Genomic DNA, 21,701 nt, shown 5'->3' with positions numbered 1-21,701 from the left:
TCTTGGGAATATATATATATATATATTAATGGGTTTCAAATCCCATATTTGAAGGAAAAAAAAACAAAACACCGGTTCTCACCCGGGTTCGCCCGGGTCATGGGTCGACCCGCCGGGTCACTCGGGTTTGGCCGGGCTGTTGCCCCAGCCGGTTTTTTATTAAACCCGGACCGGTCCAGCCACTGGGTCGACCCGCAGGGCCGGGCCAGGTTTAATAACAATGAAAAATACCACAATGAGACTCATGTAAAATGGAATTTATGGACATTATGAACGACCTTTTTGATCGCCGAATCATGGTCACTCGTCGACTTTCTCTGTCATCTCTCTAACTCGGTGACTAAAATGTAAAGCAAATGAAGTCCTGCATCAAAATGTAAAAACCTCATAAAAAAGGGATTAACTATGAAAAAAAAAACTTAAGGGACAAAAAACACACCTCAACTACAAAAAAAAAAGAGTATGGGGATTTGTCTTAAAATCAATTTTGATCCTTAGTTTCAATTATGTTTAATCAAGATGATTAAATTTTATTTTATCAAATCGAACCATCAGAATCTTTTTTCAACATTACAGGAAACCTTTGCAAAGTTAACTGAAATAAATTATTCATTTCAATATTAAATAAACTAAATATAGGAGGATGACATTGAAAAAAAAAAAAATCTAAAAATAAAAAATAAATTAAATGGAACTACAGTGCAAATTTACAATGAAAAACCTCAGAGGCCGCAATGTTTCAATGTAATTGTTTCGATGTTAAGAAAAATCCTCGAACTAATTTACGTGTCAATTAAGATTAATAAATATATTTTTCATATAATTTTAAAAATATATTTTCACATCATCCGATGGATTTTTTTTACATCAAGAAATGTTAATCAACGGTGGTGGAGACAGGAGGCTGGTGAAGGCCCAATCCCTTAATGTTTTTTTTTTTTATAATATACCCCTCGTAAAACTAGGAAGATTTAAATTTTAGAGCCAAAACTAATCAAATTAAAAACTCTGCTCCCCTAGAAAAGTTTCTCTGCTTTTGGTCCCTTAAAAATAATTAATGGCTCCACCACTGTTAATAAACTTAATTATTTTTAGGACTGAAATGTATATTTAGCTATAATTTTAGCAAAATTTTTTTACCGTATTCTTATTTTAGTTCCTTATATTTTAATTTTATTTTTTTTAATAAATATGTTTTAATTTATCATTAATTTAGATATATAAAGATGTAATGAAAAAAATAATTTCTGTAGCAATGTATAATAATTTGTTTTATTTATTTATTATTTTCCACGAATTTTTAGATTATTATTTAATATTTAATAATAAACAAGCAATTAACCAAAGCAGTAACCATGCCATTGCCATAAATATAATAATATTATATGTATAATTCTACTCTGTTCCCCCACCCACCCCACGCGCCTCTTTCGAGTTTATTTCCCCAATCTTCCTGCCACCCTCGCCCCCTCTTTTAACACTTTCCATGGCAATGAAAACGACAAAGACAACGACGATCACGTGGCGGGAAAGTATCAGGTCCCGATAATTTTTCTCTCTCAATCTCACGAATTTACCCTCCTCCTCCCCTGCTCCTCCTGCAACCGTATATAAACGTGTAGAACGAACGCACGAACCTTCTCAGGAAACGCCTTCCAAGCCAAGCAAACTCCTCTATACCAAAGAGACGAACCTCGCTCTCCCTCTCTCTCTAGAATTGAATGTAATCTGGCTGTTCGGTTACAGAAGTTGTCTTCTTAGTCTATGGTTGTTGTTTTTTTCTGGTTTTGTTTCGATATGCTTGTCGGTTGTTATTGTATTGATGATTCGATGATGATGATCTCATTGCCGTCCTTCAATAATCACCACCGTTGATTCTTTATACTGCTCTTCTTGCCTTCGCCTGTTATGAAGTTCGCCGGTGATTCTTTTCTCTCCTCCTCTCTTTCATGGAATTCTCATTCTCATTCTGAAGGTCCTTCTTAATTAATTATTATATTTGATATAATAAATGAATTGAGTTGAAATAATGGTAATGACAAATGTGCTGTTATGCTGTGCAGTGAATTGTGATTTTGGACCAAATTTTAATGGGGAAAGCCGATGATTCAGAATGCGTTTTTCCTTTAACAAGTCTCCAGATTGGGTATATGTTTTTATCATCACTTGCGCATCTTCCTATTTCATCTCCTTAAATTAGTTTGATATTTCAACTCCGAGAGATAATTTTCGTTTCCCTTTTTGTAAATGAAAAAAAAATTTAACTTGGAATAGTTATGAGATAATAAAGATGATGGTTTATTTCCTTGTGTATATATTGCTTGATTGTAGTGGAAAGGAATGGCCAGCGAGCTTCATGCAGACAGGGTATTATGCTTTTGCAATTCTAATAGTGTAGTATCTTTTAGGAAAACAATTCGTTTTCTTTTTTAGCAGAAAGTGGGATAAAAAGGGACAAGTGAAGGGAGAAAAGAGTGAAAAGCCTGAAAGAAGATGTTAGTAGGTGCAAAATTAATCACTTGATGAGGTGATATAATTTCAGATTAGAAGTATATGAATGAAAATCTTCCACAGTGACTTTTTATGGATAGTGTGGAATCCTGTTCTTTTATTGACTCGTGGGAAGCACTTGTGTTTTGGAAGACATGATCTATAATGGGCAGCATAGTCTATGATTTGTGATTATTATTTTTTCATGATCTTCTTGTGTTTTATTTGATGTAGGCATAAAGGTCACTTGTCCCTAAATTACTTTATGCAGCTTGTAGGATGACTATGACAACCGATGATGAGTTTGTTTGCATATTCGTTATCTTGAGTGTGTTTGATTACATCTAAGAACATGTTGTGTCTGCCTGCTTTGAAAATGCTGAAGATTTCGTTCTTTTTTTCCCCCCAATTCCTTCCCCTTTTCAAACATATCATATGGTTGTGAACCTTGTGGTGTCAATCATTAGAAGACCTTTAGGCCTGTAGTGTATTTGAGTATGGTTACTGAATACTTACTCTGTTTTAATTTTTTTCCCTCGGTGATTTTAGAGACTTGCAGTCTTATCTCTCAGATCTTAGCCTTTTCGTTGCGTTTGAAAGTGGGAAATTATATATTTTGGTGGACAATCGACCATGGCTGAGAAACCTTGGTTCACACCCAGCACACTTGTGGCAACTGATGGTTACCAAGGTTGCGAAGACTTGGGATACCTTTTCAAAAAATCCTCATTTTCAAGTTTTTCCTTAACCATCTCTGATTAATGTCATTTTCTCATTCACTCAGTCTAGGTTATCTCCTTTTGCAAACTCAAAGGCTCGGAGGGGGAGAAAGGAGGGAAAGGATGCTTCTTCTCAGTCCAATCCCAGTAAATCAACAAAGCTTGAGAGATGGTTCTTGTTGATTGAAGTGGCAACTTTGTCCCGGAAGAGGGGTTTGCCTCCCGTGAAGAAATTAAGGAACTCACTGTTCTTAAGCAGTGAATTACACAGGACACTTTATGGTTTTATTGTCTTTGAAGTTGCATGGAATGATGTGCGGGGTATCAACTACTTAAACGAGCTTCTGGTACTGCTCCTCTGAATGCTCCCTGTTTTGTTTGCAGTTACGCTGAGCATTGTTTTGGTCAATGATTTCATGTCAATTGCAGACTGACACATCTCTGGCTATTGAAGCTAAGATAATGCAAAGATGGGAATTTGATAGTGTAGCTCAAGCTGCAAGTAGTTTATCTTCATGGTTCTCAGGAACTCTCTCTGAGCTGCTACAATTGAAAGGTTATCTTGATTCTGCTACAGGTATTCTGTTTCTCTCATGATTCCTTACTTTACAATAGTAGAAGAAAGCTACTATTTTTTTGAATTCTGAATTGGTAAGAAGCATATGATGATGAATAGGGATTTACTTTGAAATTCGGATATTGTGGCATGCCTACATTTGTGTTGGAAATTCATGATTCCTGCTGGACTTAGGTGGTATCTAATATTGTTAAGAGCCATTTCTGGTTCACCTATGCAAGGAGCATACTCAATGTGGATAAATTAACATCTTAAGTGACGTCACTGTCTTCTATATCCATGTGGAGATTGCACTGTAAACTAGCCTTCACAGTTGGTTGAAGTGCTTCACAGAGATTTGAATGCAATATATGTATGCTTAATGGATAGTCATCCCAGGATCAACAGCTCTCGCTTTTCATGGAGAAATGCTGTTGGTGTTTCAATAGGTATGGAGGTAAATTGTAGAAGTAGTTGCACCCCAATAATATGTGATGGCTGTAACTTGCTCAGATTTGTGGCTGTGAAGTGAACAGTGGGGTTTAGTAGTCTTATGTTTGGTCTTTAGAATTTGGCCTTTGTAGGATGCTTCTTCTCACTCTGGGAATTACATGAAGTCCAAATATCTGATGGTTTGGTTCATCACCACCACCATCGTCTAACTGTTCAGATGATATTCATGAATAATAGCTTAATATAGGCCAATACACAAGACCTTTTGCTGGCGTTACAACAGGAATGTGATCCTGGATTGTTGCATCTTTTGCCAGTTGGTGAGGTGCAACCTAACTGAGATGTTAACATAGTTGCTGTTGTAATTATTATGTTTATATTTGATGGGACTATGTATTTCCTTTCCTAAATGAGCAATTACTCTGTTTAATGTTTCCTGAAATTTTCAGGAGATACCTTTTATGATGCTGAAGAAAATTTCTCAATGACACCCTCTATTGATGACGATGACAAAATTTGTGATGATAATCTGTGGGCTGAGGATAATTCTTCATGCTGCCTTGGTGGCAGTTCTGATGTATTTCCTGGGACCCCAGAAAATATAACGAGTGAGCCACTCACTCCTCCACCCACTGGGCCTTATAAGCGAAGAAGAGCGATCAGGTCAATTGGAACTAGAGTTGAAGTTGATTGTTACGCTGAGGAAACACAGGGTGGAAATGAATACTTGTTAGACAGCTCTGGTGCCAGTGATTGTGAGAATGTTCATGAACCTAAGCTATACAGGGATGTTTTGATTTTGTTTAGATTCAATGATCATGACCTGCCATTTAAACTAAAACAAGTGATAATGTCTGACCTGAGGTTACTTACTTTATTGGAAGCTGGGCTCCCGTCTTGGGTTCTCTTTCTTCAGTCATATCCAGGATTTTGCCATCTTTATCGTCCTTGGATGTGCCCTCTGGCAAGAGCTTTGTATGTGTTAATCTCAGTTATCACTGTTCTCATTGGATTTTTTGACTTGTACAAAAATGTCCCAGTTCTTAAGGCAACTGCTTCTAGTTTGTTTGGACCACTTTTAGACTGGATAGAGACTTGGGAGATGGTTTCAAGAATCAAGTACCTGGGAACAATGCTATTTCTACATAACTTTGAGAAAGCTGTTACTTGGTTTCTGATGGTCACACACACCACTAGATCCTTCTTTTCAGTTTTCACGCAGCCACTGGTCGAACCGCTCACTGAGATTTTAGGCTTTCTTCTTCCATTGTGGAATATATTCATTGAAGTAATAGAGAGTTTGTATTCCATTTTTTGGGTTGTGATTGAATCGTCTTGCAGTGTACTGGGAGGCCTACTAGAGATTTTTGTATGGCCTATCTCAGTTATCTGGAGCATTGGTGGGTTCTCAGCTGTTTTGGTTATGTTATTTTGCAATCAAGACTCCATTATTTTAAAAGGATGAGTAAATTCCTTGATCTGTTTGTTGCCTTTTGTGCTGCAGCAACTTCAATTATATATCCCATATTCTGGATTGTTTGGGAAATACTTTATGCTCCGATTCGCTTGGTCCTTGCACTAGCTGGTCTTGTCGCTTTCACCTGTGCCTGGATATCGGAAATGATTGGGGATATTTGGAAATATGTAAATGGAATATTCCAGCTTGCTGCAGCTTCTGATGCAAGAGTCAGTACATGTGAAGTTTCAATGTGGCGTTCACTTTGGAATGACCTTTTTTCTCAGGTTGGAAGGCATCCTATAATTCCTGATTGCATTTTGATCACAAGCATGCAATTATGAAGCAAGTGATATTTATGTTCGTAATCTGTTCAGGTTTTCCGTGCTGTAAGGAGCATATTAAATGGTTTTGTTGCCTTCTTCGCAGCCTGCAACAGGCATCGCCTAAGGTAATGTTCGCAGCAGTTAGACCATATGCTTCATTCCTAGCCAAAATGCAGTCCTTGATTAAACTTGGTTTGTGTGTAAAATATCTCAATTTAAGCAGTATAACGGGTAAACAAAAATATTTTCAATACTGTTCTCATCTGATCAAAGACGTCGGTTCATTGAGATGTCATTCCTTAAACTTCTAGGAACATATTGTATCTCCTTGCAGTACGAAGCATAAAATGAGAAAAACTTGAAGGATCTCGCTTGGGTTACCTTCTAATTGATGTGTTGGAATTATTGTTGATTCTTTGATTGCTTCTCTATCCTACGGATTGTTTGACAAAGCTCTGCGTATCTTATCATATTTTTCTTCTGTTGTGCTGGTATACAGCATTTATAATCACATACAGGATTTCATTCAGAGAATACTTGGTCGGGCGCCAAGGTCACAACCATTGGATTATAGAAACAGCAGGATGACACCTGAAACTCGAAGTCGGGCGGTAAGTTCTCAAAAAAACTTCTGATGTTATGGCTCTAAACTTCAGTTCTTTGCTTTAGATTCAGAAGCCAAATTGCAATTTTTTTTAGCTTGATTGTGTTGCTTCTGATTTTGCAGTCTGAAGGGAGTAGGAAAATTCACATGAGATGAAAGCTAATAAGCAGTTTTTTGGGTCCAGAAGAGACTATACGTTGGATGCAGGGCCTGCCTTACACTATAAAGTGCATTTGTTGACAAATAAATAACTGAAACAACAACGGGTGGGTTAAACAGGCAGGAGATTCTGCAACTATTTACAGAGGTATCATAGAGAGAGCTTTCTTTTGTTTGTTTCGTGTTGTATTAATTCTTTCTTTCTTTCCATACGATAACGCTCTCCGGTTTAAGATGTGAGCAGCTTGTATAGGTATCAAAGTATTAAACAACTATTTTTTTTTATTATTAACGTGGGTGTCCAAACCAGCTTGCGTGTACCTCGACTAATCTCACAGGCCCTGAAGTTGATGACCATGTAAACCTCCAGTGGCCCTGAGGTTTGTGAAACTCGAATTTGTGACCTCTAGGAACATGTAACCTAATTGCTAATCTCCTAGCTCAATTGATCGGCCGGTTGATTTGGTTGTATGAACTGGCCAATCATTTCACATAAAAACCATAATTTTATGAATTGTTTTCTTTCAAATTTGTTTTATGAATGTCAATGATATAGTTGAGTTTGCGATAACAAGTGATTCTGAGTAGTCAAATGTAAATCTGTCAAAACTAGATGAGTATTTGTTCAAGATAAATTATGTGGATGACTTAATAAATGTATTTATAGACCAATAAGACAAGTTTAAGCTCAAAAGAAGGTCTGGTCGTGCCAGATCAGAATGATCTGATTGTCGGATCTTTAGATTTAAAAAATCTCATCTTAGGACCCTGATTTTGATAGTTTTGTGATTTTCCTTGTCATTTTCGAATCAATCAACCAATTTAACTAACCATTATGAACTGGTGAACCAATTAGTTCTGAATTTAATGATATGGTTGTGAACTGCAACATTAATTAAAATTTTGTTGTGGTTTTCGACGAAGATATTTAATTGATATCATGGTTTAGAAACACAATATCTAAAAGTGTGTTTTTTCATCAAAACTTTTTGCTATAATGATAATTTGCTATTTCTTTTTATTTTGTATGATAATTGCTCAATTTATTCAACATTTTGTCCCTCGATCACATATGATGATAATTTAATTAATGTGGTGATTGTAAATTACAATATTAATTAAAATTTTGTTATGATTTTTAATGAAAATATTTAATTGATATCACAATTTAAAAAAATAATATCCAAAAGTATAATATTTCATCAAAACTTTTTGCTGCAATGTTAATTTGCTATTTTTTTTAAAAAAATATATGCTAGTTGCCTAATTTATCCAAATCTAACATTCTGTCCCTTGATTACGTAGGATGACATAACTGACAGCCGTTATTGTATGTTGATTATGCTAGGACAGAAATTCTCGTTTGGTTTTTACGCAGCTTGGCAATGCAGATATCTGAAACATAGCAAGTACATCCTGGATCCTAGGAGCATGGAAAGTGGCTGACACTAAATTTGTAAAAACTATAGACGAGATAAAGTAAACGATATGTTCACTCCTTGCTGGTTGAGCTATGCTTGTAGCTACAGCAAAGCAGATCCTATTGAGAACTTGTCCTTGCAGACAAATCCCGACTTTAGTTATTCTAAAATCACACGCACAGTTTCGGGTCAAAACTTTCAACTTCTAAGCAGGCAGCAATACTGGCCTGTCATCTCTGACGAGTCCTACGGTGGGTATAACAGCCTGGCCGTGATATTTCAAAGGGTGGAGGATTGCTTTTCTCACGCCGGATTCTTCTCACTATATGACAGTTTCCAGAACTTGAAAATACAAATTCAGAAGTTCTGAAATCATGTTCATTAGAACATGGATGGGGTATCTATTTCATTGGGCGGAAGGCCGATTGGTTTCCACCTACATACTTTCCTATACATTCAAGGAGGTCAGATAAAACATTCCCTTTTAGAGCCCTCAATCACTGTGATAAATAACACATGGAGAAGTATGGAGGGAGAGAACAAGAACACATGGAGAAGTAAGGAGGGAGAGAACAAGAAGAGTGAGGAGCCATATCCCAACAAACCAAACATTGCAAATCCAATCCCAGTAAGATAGTACAGTTACTGTCAAAGCTCTTGGTGAGAGCTGATATAGCAAAACAAGACCCGAATAGATATGTTCACTGCCAACAATCCTATGACCCTACTACCACCGCATGCCCTAGTAGATTAGCTCTCCATCAAGCATTAATTACTTGTTTTCACAGCACCACCAGTTTGGTGCAACATAGCATCGATCTCATCCCCATCCTCCATGTCCAGCTGCAGAAAGAAGAAAAAATGAAAGGCAGTATATGCGTTAACTTAATGTCTATAATCTTATGAATGTGCAACTGTGTGCATGAGCATGTTGTGTGAGAAAGATACCTCATCAGGAGTTTGCTCTCCACGGAGTCGACGACCATCAAACAAGAAGGCAATTGAGTTGAACTCAACGGATTGGCGATCACAATAGGCATTCATCAGCTTCTTCAATTGTGTGCTTCTTTTGATCCTGAAAAATACTTCATTTCCATCCTAAATTGAAAGTCAAAACATGTCTTTCTTTAGTCAGGATGTTCTAAAAAATAGGACTCTTAAGAAAATCATCAAGCACGGCAAGCTTTTAAATCTCGAATCATCAAAACAAGTGTTAGCATGGACTAACCCTACAATAAAAATTCAATTAAATATGCAACTTCAAGCTTGTTATTCAACGATTTAAATATCTAACAATAGATTTTCAACATCTAGAAGAAAAATCACGATTCACCGGCATCGACCAGGATACACAAGGTGAGCAACTACTAAAAGCACAAGTTCCTCAAATTCTTCTACTTGTCTTTGAAAGTAGCATTGATTTTCCACTACAAAACTGTCCTAAAGAAGGCAAGATAGCAGTGGCACCGCGCAATTTCATCTGGAGTTTCTCCTGAACATAACCCTTTTAAAATCCAGAAATCAAAATATAAAAGAAGAGCTTTCTAACTATTACCAAGCAGATCACCTAGTAAAGAACTGAAACAATTAAAATGCAATTCAAATTGTGAAGAACACTGTAATTCCCAAAGCATTACTCCTCAATTGGTGAACCAATATTATTAGCATAATAACAAAGAAAACCCACACCCCCATTATTTTAATTCACATAATAAACACACTCGGAAAACAATAAAACCCATACGAACTTCACATGAGCAAAAAGCCCCAGAACGCCTGATTGTTAAACAGTAAGGAAAAAAAAAACCCCAAATTTAACACTAATTGCAGAGCTAAAACCTAAATAGATCGGGGAAAAAGAACAAAACCAAAACAAAAAATATGTAAAGACAAAACAGAAACAAACCCATAACAAAGTAAAAAGACATCGTCAACAAGCAAAAACAAACCTGGCCTTTCACTTTGAGATTGATGTGAGCAGACTGATCGTTGGGCTTTTTATCTTCCTCTTGTGGCTGACCTGTCGCCCCAGACATTTTTCTCTTCTCTCTCTCACACTCCTTCTCTCTTCGAACAAGGGAAAACAAGAAATCAGGATTTTTATTCCTTTGTTTTACTTTTTAAATTATTATTGTTATTATATATTCCGTCACCGACTTGGGTTTTTTTCTGAAAGTCCGTCAATCATCCTAGAGCATGCATGTGCGCATATCTGATTGGTTTGGTGTCCAGTCCTAAGTCTTCTTTCGACGCTGTCTAGTGGATTTATGGCGGGACCGAGTTGTAACCCTTCACTTCAGAATTTACAAAGAATCAAGAAGGTTTCGGCTCGAATACGATTACAGACAGAGACCCATTGGATAATAGACAGAGCTGTAAGGCCCGTTGGTGGTGGGTAGAAATTAGGTTCTTCATGGATATAACTCAGGTATATTCAAGATATTTTTATAAATTACAGATTTAATTTTTTTTATTATTAATATGAATATTTGGGTCAGCTTACGCATATTTTAATTAATTCTATGAGTTCTGAAATTAATAATCATGTAACTCTCCAGTGACGATTATATTAACAACCACAGGACTAGAATATGAGATAACAGGGGAAGCAAATTTCTAGGTTTCCAAGCTTTAAACACTAATCACCTACTAAATGATTCGATTTTATTTTTATATGAGTGAGTTGAATATATTAGGTTACAACAAATTGTTTATAAATATTATAAATATTTATGAGTTGAATTTATATTATTAATTTTGATGAATTTATATTTAGAGGTTGGCTTACAAAATAAACCGTAGGTATTATACCTTTGTAAATCTAATTTTTATATGTTGCATTATTTTTAAATTCTTCTTCAGTAAAAAAATAATTCATTTTTTATGTTAAAGAAAAATAATAAGTAGCTCATTAACAAAAAAAAATTGGAACCAAAGTATTTCTAAATAAAATAAAAATAATTAATTAATCTACAAACTATCTACTATAAAGATAAAAAAAAAAAAGAGTATATGGTATAACAGTTGGATTAAATTGATTGAATTTTAAAATTCAAGATCTGCCATCTAAATTTTTTAATATTTTATTATCTATATTATTTAACTTTAACGAATAGGGTTAAATAATATAAATTGTACACGTGGAAGAATTTTTAAAACACCTCGAAGCAATTACTTTAACTATTGATGACCGAAGAGCATCTAGTTTGGATTTAGGGGTGAGCAAAAAAACCAGAAAACTGATTTAACCGAGAAAATTGGAAAAAAATTAACTGAAAAAACCGAACCGATAAAAAAACCAATTGAACCGGTTAAAGTATTTAGGAAAATGTCTGGTTCGGTTCGGTTTCCGGTTTTGATGTGCCTGAACCGGCCACCCGAACCGAACCGAACCGGCTCGGTTTAGGAATGAAAAAAATAAAATAAACCAAGCGGTCCAAGCCGCGGGCTGCCGCCTCCCATTACTTTCCCTTTCAACAACCCTAGCTAGTAGACCATTTATTTGCTTTCTCTTTCCCTTTCACACAGCCGCCCCCTCTCCTCCGACCCTTTCAATCTTCATTCACACTTCACACTTCACAGACACAGCCGCCACCTCCAATCACCCCTACTCCCATTAACAGCCGCCTCCTCTTCATCAGTCAACGAGCTTAGGCTATTCTCGGGCGACCATTCTTCGAATCTCGAAAGAAACCGCCGTGCGTGTGAGTTGGTGAAACTGTTACCGCTTCTAGATCTTCTTCAATCTATTGCTTCTATCAAAGCCGATTACATCGCTCAGGTAATCTTGTCATGTAATTACAGATTTAATTAATTGTTGCTTGTTGATTTTATATTGTTTCTATTTTTCTATTTTGATGTGTTAATTATTTTAAACAATGTAAAAATGAAGGTGGACGAAAGAACACAATTTGGAAAGGAAATTGGAATCGTTGTCCCTGTCTCAGATTCTCGAAAGACAATCAATCGCAAACAGTATGTCCTTTTTTTTTTTCCTTCTTTTCTTTCTCACTGGTAGATTGGAATTTGGAACTGCAAACAAAAGTTTGTATTCGAAGTTAGCTTTTTGAAAATTGACCCCATTATTTATTGTGGCTTAAGCTTTGAGATATTGCATGATTATGAATTAGTTTATATGAGTTGAAACTTGAAACATAGTCTGACAAAGATGGATTGGTTGATTGCTGGGAAAAAAGTTTTCAAATCTCTTTGAAAAATGTCTGAATGGTGGGTTGATGATGCGACATAACAGACCCAATTTGAAGGGAATCTTTGAGATACTGCATGATTATGAATTGGTTTATAGGAATTTGTTGGATTGATTTTTTTTCTTTTTTTTCTTTTTAGAAGGGAATCTAATTCAAATACATTTTTTTTCATCTACTTTTTAAGTTTAAATCTTAGAATTAATATCCAAAAAATTTCATCCCAGATGCTGTTTTTTTTCCTTACAACAAGGAGTGGCTAGCTTGTGTGTTATAGGGACCAAAGACTAATTACCCATTTCTGAGGATAATAGTTTTTGTTTTTATATATTTTTTAAATATATATTTATCATGAAAAAATATAAAATTAATATAAAAATATATTCTGTGTGTCTCTGTCTCGTGTGCGTGTGCACATATGCACCTGTAATTCTTGCTTCTCTCCAGTTCCTTTCGTTTGCAAGTTATTGTTGCTAGAGTAGGTACAACTAGTTCTTTCCTCTGCAAGTCGGGTTTGGTAAGATTGATTATAAAGAAAAAGGTATTGGTAATGCATAATTTTGATTTTAGTGCTGATGTTAAGTGTGGCTTGTTTTATGATGAATAATTATGTTGACAATATTGGGCTTCATGAATGATGATGCCAGTTTATTTCTAGTCTTAATAAGCTATACTACTGCTGGATTTGTGCTCTTTATTTATATGACAAATTCTTATTCAAATCTTTGATATTTATCTCTAATGAAACTTCAATCTCGCCTCAGGTTGTCGACCAAGTCAAAATTCCTCCTACAAGTATACAATATTGTTTTATTATATGTTATTTGTTGTTTTTTCTTTAAGCCTTTTGAAGGCATTGGTTTGTAATTTGGATTAATTTAGATTTTAACTTATTGATGTGTGATTGTGTGTTATTTAAATTTGTTTGAAGTAGGAGAAAAAAATTAGGAAGGTAAAAAATATATTGAACACAAGATTGACAATAACAACTTAATATAAATGAATATGTAGTGGCAAAAAAATTAAATATACTTTGGAATTTTTTAAGAAAATTAGATATTATTAACATTATTTATAAGCCCATCAGAAATCCACTAAAAGCCCATCACGAAGCCAGAAAAATAACTATAGTTTTTTCCAGTTTTGGACCTAAAAAACCAGACTCAAACCAAACTGAAACCGGTCGGTTTGGACCGATGGACCGGTTCCGGTTCGGTTTGGGTCCCTTTTTTTTTTGCCTTCCGGTTTGGTTGTTTTTTAAATGTAAAAACCGAACCGAACCGAAAATGATCACCCCTAATTTGATTTCATCCCTGTCTTTCTAGGACACTAGTCACTTTGTCCCATGTATATGGAATTTTTAATGATGATTTCAATTTTATTAAAACTTTAATATACAATTTAGTTGCTTAACTTTTAAAAACGATTTTTATTTTTAGTTTAGAATGTTGTGCTTATTTAGTTTAATACTAGCCTTTTATACAACGTTACGTTGAAAGCCGAATAAAAAAAAACTAATTGTAGAAAAATGAATATGTAATTATTGTCAACAAGTTTTTAACCAAGAATAAAATTTAACTATGAATTAAAAAGTTCATATATACACACACACACACACACACACACACACACACACACACACACACACACAAACTAAAAATTATATACGTTAATAAATATAAACTCTGACTGGTCACCACCTAGTATTATAATTACTAGAAACTTTGATTAGTCTTTAGAGAATCTATACAGGGGACTAGTTGCGATAAAAAAAGGTATTAACACTCGTTTTTTTTTTTTTTGTGGTTGTTATGTTCTGATGGTGTTTCTAAATTCTATCAATCTACTATGACATGCTAGCTACGATTAACAAAATCCTAGTTTGCTATATCATTAACTTGGTCTAAAAGATTCCGACTTAAAAAGATATTAAAAAAAAAACAAGCTCATTCACAACTCATATGCCACGAAGGAGATGCCGCGAAGGAGCTGAAGTTAGAAATCCAAAAAGTTTTGGTGATTACTGAAATTTCACCTTTGGTATTTCGAATGTCCATGACTCTTGTACCATGGGACACAAGTTGAAATATCCTTAATTATCGTTGAGGTTTTTTTTTGGGATAAACTTGGAATTTTTAGCTACCATGTCATTCTAAATAATATTTCAGATAAAACTCCTCGCAGTTTTTATCCTTGTATTAGAAGTAAATGAGTTGCATTACTCCCAATAATATTTTAGATCTCAACCCCATACAAGTTTTCTTTATCCTTACATTAAAAGTTAATACTAATAAATTATTATCCTTAATAATATTTTGAATAGTACCCTCTTTATAGGTTTTTTATCCTTATATTAAAAGTGAATAATATATTTCTTTGTCAAAAATAAGTTTTAAATATTTTTAAAATATAGGCCAAAATCCTTTGAAATTTTACAAACTGGTTGTAAAATCCATGTAATACTTTTTGTATTTTAAACATGAAAAAAAAATTATATTTTTTTTCTGAATTTTAAGACATGCTTCAATAATTTTTTAGGATTTTTTGCTATATGCAAGGAAACCTTTTATTTATTTATTTTAAGGCTTTGTTTGACAAAAAAAAACTCATTTTCTTTTGGATAAAACAACCAAAATAGGCCTAAAAATATGTTTGCCAAACAAACCTTTAAGCGAAAAATCACTTTATAAAAAAGATTGAGAACCGAATAAGGACTTACCCATATGACTCGAATTTGACTCGATCGAGTTGACCTGAAATCTTTGATTTGACTAAAAACCAAACAAAAAACCTAAGACCCAAACAAAATTGACATTTTGACACTTAAAAAGACTTGGCCATAACCCAAGAGTCTATAATATGCATTGAAAACCCAGAAAAAAAAAAAACCAACAACCCTAATGTTATATTCGATAGATTCGTAACCTATTCCATTTCATAAAAAACAATGATCCAAATATTTTCTAAACATCCAACAAACATTAACGACCACTCAAAACAGAATTAATCAAGAAAAAACAATATTTTTATGCATTAATCAAAATAAAAAAAAATAAAGACATTATAACACCAAAACAAGTTCATAAACATCTTTAAATATGTACAACAACATAGAGATGTGCTTCATGAACATCACTTATTAGGTTAGATGAAGTTTATACCTTTAAAGCTCACTAATGACTACTGTCTCTTTATGCTTTTCTCTTGCAAAGTTTAGTTTTACCACACTCAAAACTCAAGAAACCTTTGTGCTAGACTCTTGTATCTTCACACTTAGTTTTTTTATCAAGATTTTCCTACCCCTTCTTTGTGTTTTTCTCTTTTTTTTCTCATTGTCTACTCTGATTTTTCAGGGAGTATTTATAGGGTTTCAAGCTAGGATCTTAATCAAGGTTTAATTATGATTGACTAATGCTTGACCCTCTCATCAAAATGAGAGGGTTTTGGGCTGGTTTTAACAACTAAAATCTTTGTACTTTGCTGGTTTTGCAACGGTGGTTTTGCAACAAACTTAGTTTTAGAGATTTTGATGGTTTTGTTAAACTTGAAGACCAATAAGTTGTTTCTGGCCTTTAGATCTTGATAGAAAAATGGAAAATCCTTGAAAAGAACCTATGGAAAAGGTTTGAAGTGTGAATAGATGAAACAAAATCAATGGTCTTGCACAATAAGTATCACAATTATGATTGATTGAGTTGATCACTTTTATTGCCATTAGAGACCACCTGAAATTGGCAGAGGGGGCACACACCTTTTGTTTGGATTCAACCTTACTCAATTTAAATGTTTGTAGCTTCATATTCATTTGTTTGAAGATGCCAATTCGATCAGCCCAGAACTGCCCAAACTATGCGTTTTGAACATGAACCAAATGACATGTTGTCTAGGTTAACCACCGAGAAATTAAGGTTTTAATTTGAGATCTGGACAAAATTAAAGTTAGTTCTTAATCTTTAGATTTTTTTTAATTGCACCCATAATTGCCATCTAACTTCTAATTTTATGTAATTTTGCCCCTGCCAAACTCAATGGTTAGCCCCAAAGTTCAATGTTTTTTCCAATTTAGTCCTTGGTTATCAATTTGTGCATTGTGACACAAAATTGATCAACAAACTTTCAATTTTCTTCAATAGGACCCTAAATAAACCAATGTCAATCACTAAAGCCCATAATTAACAACCAAACTTTAATATTAAGGCAATTAAGCTCCTATTTTGACCAAATTAGGTTTTTTTTTTTTTAATTACAATTTAACCTCTAGACTTCAATTTCTTCCAATTAAAGTTCAAATTGAACTCAAAAATCAATGTTTCTTGCAATTAAGCCCTCAATAAACTCAATTAAACCCTAAAAAATTCCTATTGAGCCCTTAAACAATCAATTTTGAATTTTCCTTCTCAAATTCAATTTTCCAATTCAAGAGGCCTTTACTTGTCCATATCGAATTACTAATTTTTCTAACCTTGTATATTTTGATTCTCCCCAACTAATCTTTACCAGTTTTCTGAGCGTTTTTCATGTTCTATTTATTGATATTAGTAGAACAATAGGGAAGAGATGAATTTGGACTAAATTAGAAAAAGGACATTAATGAGTCCATGAATTATTTTATGTATTTTTGTTTGTCCATTGGCAGTCTCGCAAAGCCTTTCCGAACTCCTATTGACATGAAATTTTAACCTGATATATTGCAATATGTCAGGAGACTTAGATCGATTCTACAGTCGGACTGAGAGATATGATTAATATTGTAAAACTGGACAATATGTTATTTTACGCCAAAATCTGAATTTGCATACTATTTTATTTACTTTAATAATCATGATTTTTAAACTAATTCATTGAGGACTTCCATCCATAATTATCATAAAATATTTCTTGGAGTTTTCACCACTTTCAGTCAAAATTGTGCGATTGTACATCGAGCTTATACCTGTGACCAGGGTTTTTCGCGTGTAAAAATCATAAATTATTTTATTTAGAATTACATTATTATTATTATTATTATATAACTATTTTCACCCCAATTTATAAAAAAATTTCCTTTACATAATTATTTTACCTGATTGAGGAATTTACGCGATTCGTCCTTGGGTTGACATTTTGCGTATTGATTTATTATTTTATCCCATCCAAAATTTAATTGAATTTACTAGAGATATCATCCCGAATCACAATAATTTTTTTTCTAATTTATCATTTTTTAATTAAACATTACCTTATTTAACATTGATTTACCGATTTTTTGGTTAGGGGTTTATACTTTTTTTTTTAGATTGGAATAAATGTATAGAAAATAAATGCAAACAAATTATCAACCTTAAATTTTAATCAATATAATATTAAATGATAAAATTAAAAAAAACAAAAACCAGAAAAAAAAAACAAAAATAAAAAAAAGGAAAACCGAGTATAAATCCATAAGCTACAGTACATTGCTGAGCACTTTTATTTTAAAAATTTTTTAATTTAATTTAATGGTTACCAATGACACAATCTCAACTCAAAATGGTTCTGACACATAACATTAAACAACTAAATACCAGTGATGTTCTATAAAGAGTACCTAGTGCAGAATTATCAGTGTTGGCCTAATCATCTGTTTCCAATGTTTTTTTCCCAAAGCGATAGCATTTCGGTACAGTGATCCTTATTTGAAGTCTGTCATTGATCATTTGAAAAGTAATCCTACTTCAGAATCTAAGCATGCCTGGTTTAATGATCAATAACCCAGAAAAGGAAAGCTTGTGGTAGGACATGATACTGATCTTTAGAAGAATCTAATTTCATTATTTCATGGTGCTGATGGGGAGGTAATACTAAGAAACTAGCTTCAGTTTCGTATCGGAAAGTTCTCTCCACAAACAACAACATGGGAATGATTGTAACTTTTTTTTTATTATTATTATCATCATGAATGTTCACGTCAACTTGCGTGTACCTTGACTAATCTCACGGATCCTCAATTAACATGTTTTCCAGTAATTTTGTGCCCGACAAAGATCAGATTTTGATGTGTAAATTTGGGCTAGTTAAGTGCTTTGCAAGGAGTTCCTTTGCACTTTTCCACTGCTAAATTGATAGTCTGAGGTGGTAAACCAGTGCCGACGAACTTATCTCAGGTGCATGACTTCATCAGCACCTAAGAATTGGCAAGTGGCTTCCTCTTGCCGAGAGCTGGTATAATACCAATAGTCATTTCACAACTAAAGATGTCTCCTTTTGTGGGGCATTATATGGGTAAGCTCCTGCTTGCTTCCGCCTTACTTTCCAGGAGATTCACAAGTTGAGGCAATAAACCAATTATTGCAAGAAATGGAAGTTTTTCTGAGCATACTTAAAAGTATCAGAGCAAGCACAACCTCGTGATAAGAATTTGGTTGATCAACACCAAACTGCAGGGTTTTTCAAATTGGTGATTGGGTCTATTTAAATCTGCAAGCTTTTCTCCGAGGGTCAATATAGCTCGTTCGAAGCAAGCTTCCATGATCCATTCATCTCTGAAACATAGCAAACATATCATGAATCCTAGGAGGTGGGGAAGAATAAGAAAATAAATTTTTTGTTAGAACAAGAGACGAGAAAAAGGAAATCCTGTTCACTCCTCGCTCCACTACAGGTGAGGCTGAGGTATACTAGTAGTTACCGCAAGAGCAAATTCCAATGAGAACATTTCTTCCGAACAAACCCCGACTTCAGTTATTCTACACAGCTCGGGGAGAAAAACTTTTAACTCCCAAGCCATCAATAATGGTCTGCCATCTATGAGTCTTCTCACGGTGGGTATAACAACTGCCTGGAAGTGATATTTCAAATGGTGGAAAATTGCTTTTCTCCCGCCAGAGTCTTCCCCATGTACAACAACTTCCAGAACTTGAAAATAAAAGTTCAAGAGTTCTGAAACCAAGTTCATTCGATTATGGAAGGGGGTATTTCATGGGGTGGAAGACTGCTTTTATCTTGTAGCCCAATCCCCGCCAACAGAACTGCCCAAACCCCATCCACACACTTACAACTGCAAATGGTTTTTACCTACTTTACAATCAAGGATGTCAGATATAACATTCCCCTGTTGACGCCCTCAACAACTGCAACAAATAAGGAGAAAAAAATCCAAATATGAAGTGAAGCGGGAGAGAGCAAGCAAAGAATGAGGAGCCATGTCCCAACAAGCCAAACATTGCAAATCCAAATCCTACTAAGATAGCTTAGTTACTGTCAAAGCTCTTAATGAGAGCTCATTTAGCAAAACAAGACCAGCACAAATATGTCCATTAACAACAAATCCCAAGACCCTACTACCAACTACATCCACCAGTAGATTAGCTTTCCATCAAGCATAATCACTTGCTTTCACAGCACCACCAGTTTGGTGCAACATAGCATCAATCTCATCCCCATCCTCCATGTCCAGCTGCAGAAACAAGAAAAAATGAAGGCAATATAAGCATTAACTAAATGTCTATAATCCATGTATTTATATCTATGAATGTGCAACTGTGTGCAAGAAAGATACCTCATCAGGAGTTTGCTCTCCACGAAGACGACGACCATCAAACAAGAAGGCAATTGAGTTTATCTCAACAGATTGGCGATCACAATAGGCATTCATCAGCTTCTTCAACTGCGTGCTTCTTTTGATCCTGAAAAAGACTTCATTTCCATCCTACAAAAAAGGTAAAAAATGGGTGTTTAATCAGCATATTCTCGAAAATAGGAGTCTTACAACAAGAGTATAAATTACAAACTTTTAACCCATTGCATCATCAAAATAAGAGTTAGCATGGACTACCCCATAATAAAAATTCAATTAAAATGCAACTTGAAACTTGTAATTTCAATTATTGAAATATTCAATAATCAAGTTTCGACATCTATAACAATAATCACGATTCAAAGGTACAACAATCAAGAAACACAAGGTAAGCAACTACTAAAAGTTGTTCCACTCATCTTTGAAGCAGCGTAGATTCTCTCACGCACAACTGCTTCTAAACAAGACACCAAATCGATGTTCCCATAAAGACTAGTTGCACCACAAGTGAACAAATCCTCACCACGCCCTTTCATCAGGAGTTTTTCCTGAACACAACCCATTTAGAATCCAGAACTAAAAAATATGATAAAGAAGAGTTTTTTAACTATTACCTAGCAGGCCTAACTCAAAAAATAAAAGTCTCGTTCAAATTTTGAAAAGCACTATAATTCCCAAAACACTACTACTCAATTGGTGAAGCATTATTTGTAGCATACTAATAGAGAATACCCACACTCCCATATGAATTTTGCATTAGCATAACGTCCCAAAAAGCAATGATTAAGAAAAAAAAAACCAAATGTAACAGTTTGAAACCAAAACAAAAACATTAAAAGAGAAAAACCAAACCCAAAAATATGTAAGGATGAAACAGAAACAAAAACCCACAACCAAGTAAGAAGACATAATCAAAAGAAAGAAAAACAGACCTGGCCCTTCACTTTGAGGTTGATGTGAGCAGACTGATCGTTGGGCTTCTTATCTTCCTCTTGTGGCTGACCTGTCGCCTCAGACATTTTTATCTCCTCTTAGTCTCTTCTTTCTTTCTCTTCGAGCAGGAGAAAACAACAAATGAGGGTTCTTCTCTTTACCTTTTTTTTGGGTTGTTATATTCCTTTTCTACTTTTTCTCTGCTACCGAGTCACCGACGACTTTCTCTGAAACTCGGTAAATATTCCTAGAGTACGTGTTGAAATCTGATTAGTTTTGCTGGTGGGCAGAACCGCCTAGTCCTGAACATACCCTACAATTTTGGATAAAATGAGCACTAATTTAATTCAATACAAGATTAAATGTATTTTCTAAAATAATATTAGAAAAATTGTTAAATTGTTGATCTCTTTTGATTTAATACTAGTTAAATGCCCCGCGTGATGCTGCGGGTCAATTATTTTTTACATTTCAAAAAAAGTTAAGATCTAAAAGTGTTAGGTTTTTTTGCAAAGTTATACCTAAGAGTCTTAAGTTTGGTTGCAACGCTTGACCCAAAAGTAATATTTATAATATTAATAATAACATTAAACTTGGGTTAACCCTTAGCATAAAAGTGTCTGGACTGCAATACCAGACCCAATAGCATTGGACGTGGGTCTGGCTGCAAGGTCGTGTCATAAAAGTGTGATAATTAAATAGATTAGTTAAAAAGAAAAAAACAAAGAAAAAAAACCAACAGGAAGAAAAAATCTAATAAAAAAAAGAAAAAAAATACGAATTAACTGGGTTAACCTTTCAAATCAGGTTAACCCGTCATAACTTGAATTCGCATCGTGAAAGTT

The 21,701-nt window shown here is 34.4% G+C and overlaps 3 protein-coding genes across 8 annotated transcripts; 1 reads left to right on the top strand and 2 right to left on the bottom strand.

The window, feature by feature from the left end:
- The first annotated feature begins 1,413 nt into the window (after positions 1–1,413).
- On the top strand, positions 1,414–7,083 carry LOC7489878 (uncharacterized). 5 transcript variants are annotated; one of them, XM_024594622.2, is made up of 10 exons: positions 1,414–1,921; positions 2,064–2,146; positions 3,040–3,181; positions 3,275–3,556; positions 3,639–3,786; positions 4,668–5,618; positions 5,723–5,961; positions 6,052–6,125; positions 6,500–6,611; positions 6,728–7,083. In XM_024594622.2, the coding sequence occupies exons 2-10, from the start codon at positions 2,091–2,093 to the stop codon at positions 6,758–6,760; spliced, it is 2,037 nt and encodes a 678-aa protein (XP_024450390.2). In that variant the 5' UTR covers positions 1,414–1,921; positions 2,064–2,090; the 3' UTR covers positions 6,761–7,083. The 5 variants fall into 5 exon arrangements, with proteins under 5 accessions (XP_024450390.2, XP_024450389.2, XP_024450392.2 ...); XM_024594621.2 differs by having other exon boundaries at positions 1,414–1,975; XM_024594624.2 differs by lacking the exon at positions 3,040–3,181.
- Positions 7,084–8,776: 1,693 nt separating this feature from the next.
- LOC7489877 (small ubiquitin-related modifier 1) lies at positions 8,777–10,545 on the bottom strand. The gene is made up of 3 exons (XM_002301565.4): positions 10,134–10,545; positions 9,133–9,282; positions 8,777–9,027 (listed from the first exon to the last, which is right to left on the bottom strand). Exons 1-3 carry the CDS (start codon positions 10,218–10,220, stop codon positions 8,953–8,955), a joined length of 312 nt encoding a protein of 103 aa, XP_002301601.1. The 5' UTR covers positions 10,221–10,545; the 3' UTR covers positions 8,777–8,952.
- A 9,005-nt stretch (positions 10,546–19,550) lies between these two features.
- LOC7458289 (small ubiquitin-related modifier 1) lies at positions 19,551–21,123 on the bottom strand. Of its 2 annotated transcripts, XM_002301564.4 has the most exons (3): positions 20,856–21,109; positions 19,906–20,055; positions 19,551–19,803 (listed from the first exon to the last, which is right to left on the bottom strand). In XM_002301564.4, the coding sequence occupies exons 1-3, from the start codon at positions 20,940–20,942 to the stop codon at positions 19,723–19,725; spliced, it is 318 nt and encodes a 105-aa protein (XP_002301600.1). In that variant the 5' UTR covers positions 20,943–21,109; the 3' UTR covers positions 19,551–19,722. The 2 variants fall into 2 exon arrangements, with proteins under 2 accessions (XP_002301600.1, XP_024450454.1); XM_024594686.2 differs by lacking the exons at positions 19,551–19,803; positions 19,906–20,055 and adding an exon at positions 20,062–20,471 and having other exon boundaries at positions 20,856–21,123.
- Positions 21,124–21,701: the final 578 nt, after the last annotated feature.

This window comes from Populus trichocarpa, chromosome 2 (assembly GCF_000002775.5).
Source record: "Populus trichocarpa isolate Nisqually-1 chromosome 2, P.trichocarpa_v4.1, whole genome shotgun sequence".
Taxonomy (NCBI): Eukaryota; Viridiplantae; Streptophyta; class Magnoliopsida; order Malpighiales; family Salicaceae; genus Populus; species Populus trichocarpa.
Note: the sequence above shows the minus strand (reverse complement) of the source record. Positions and strands in the feature narration are given on the sequence as shown.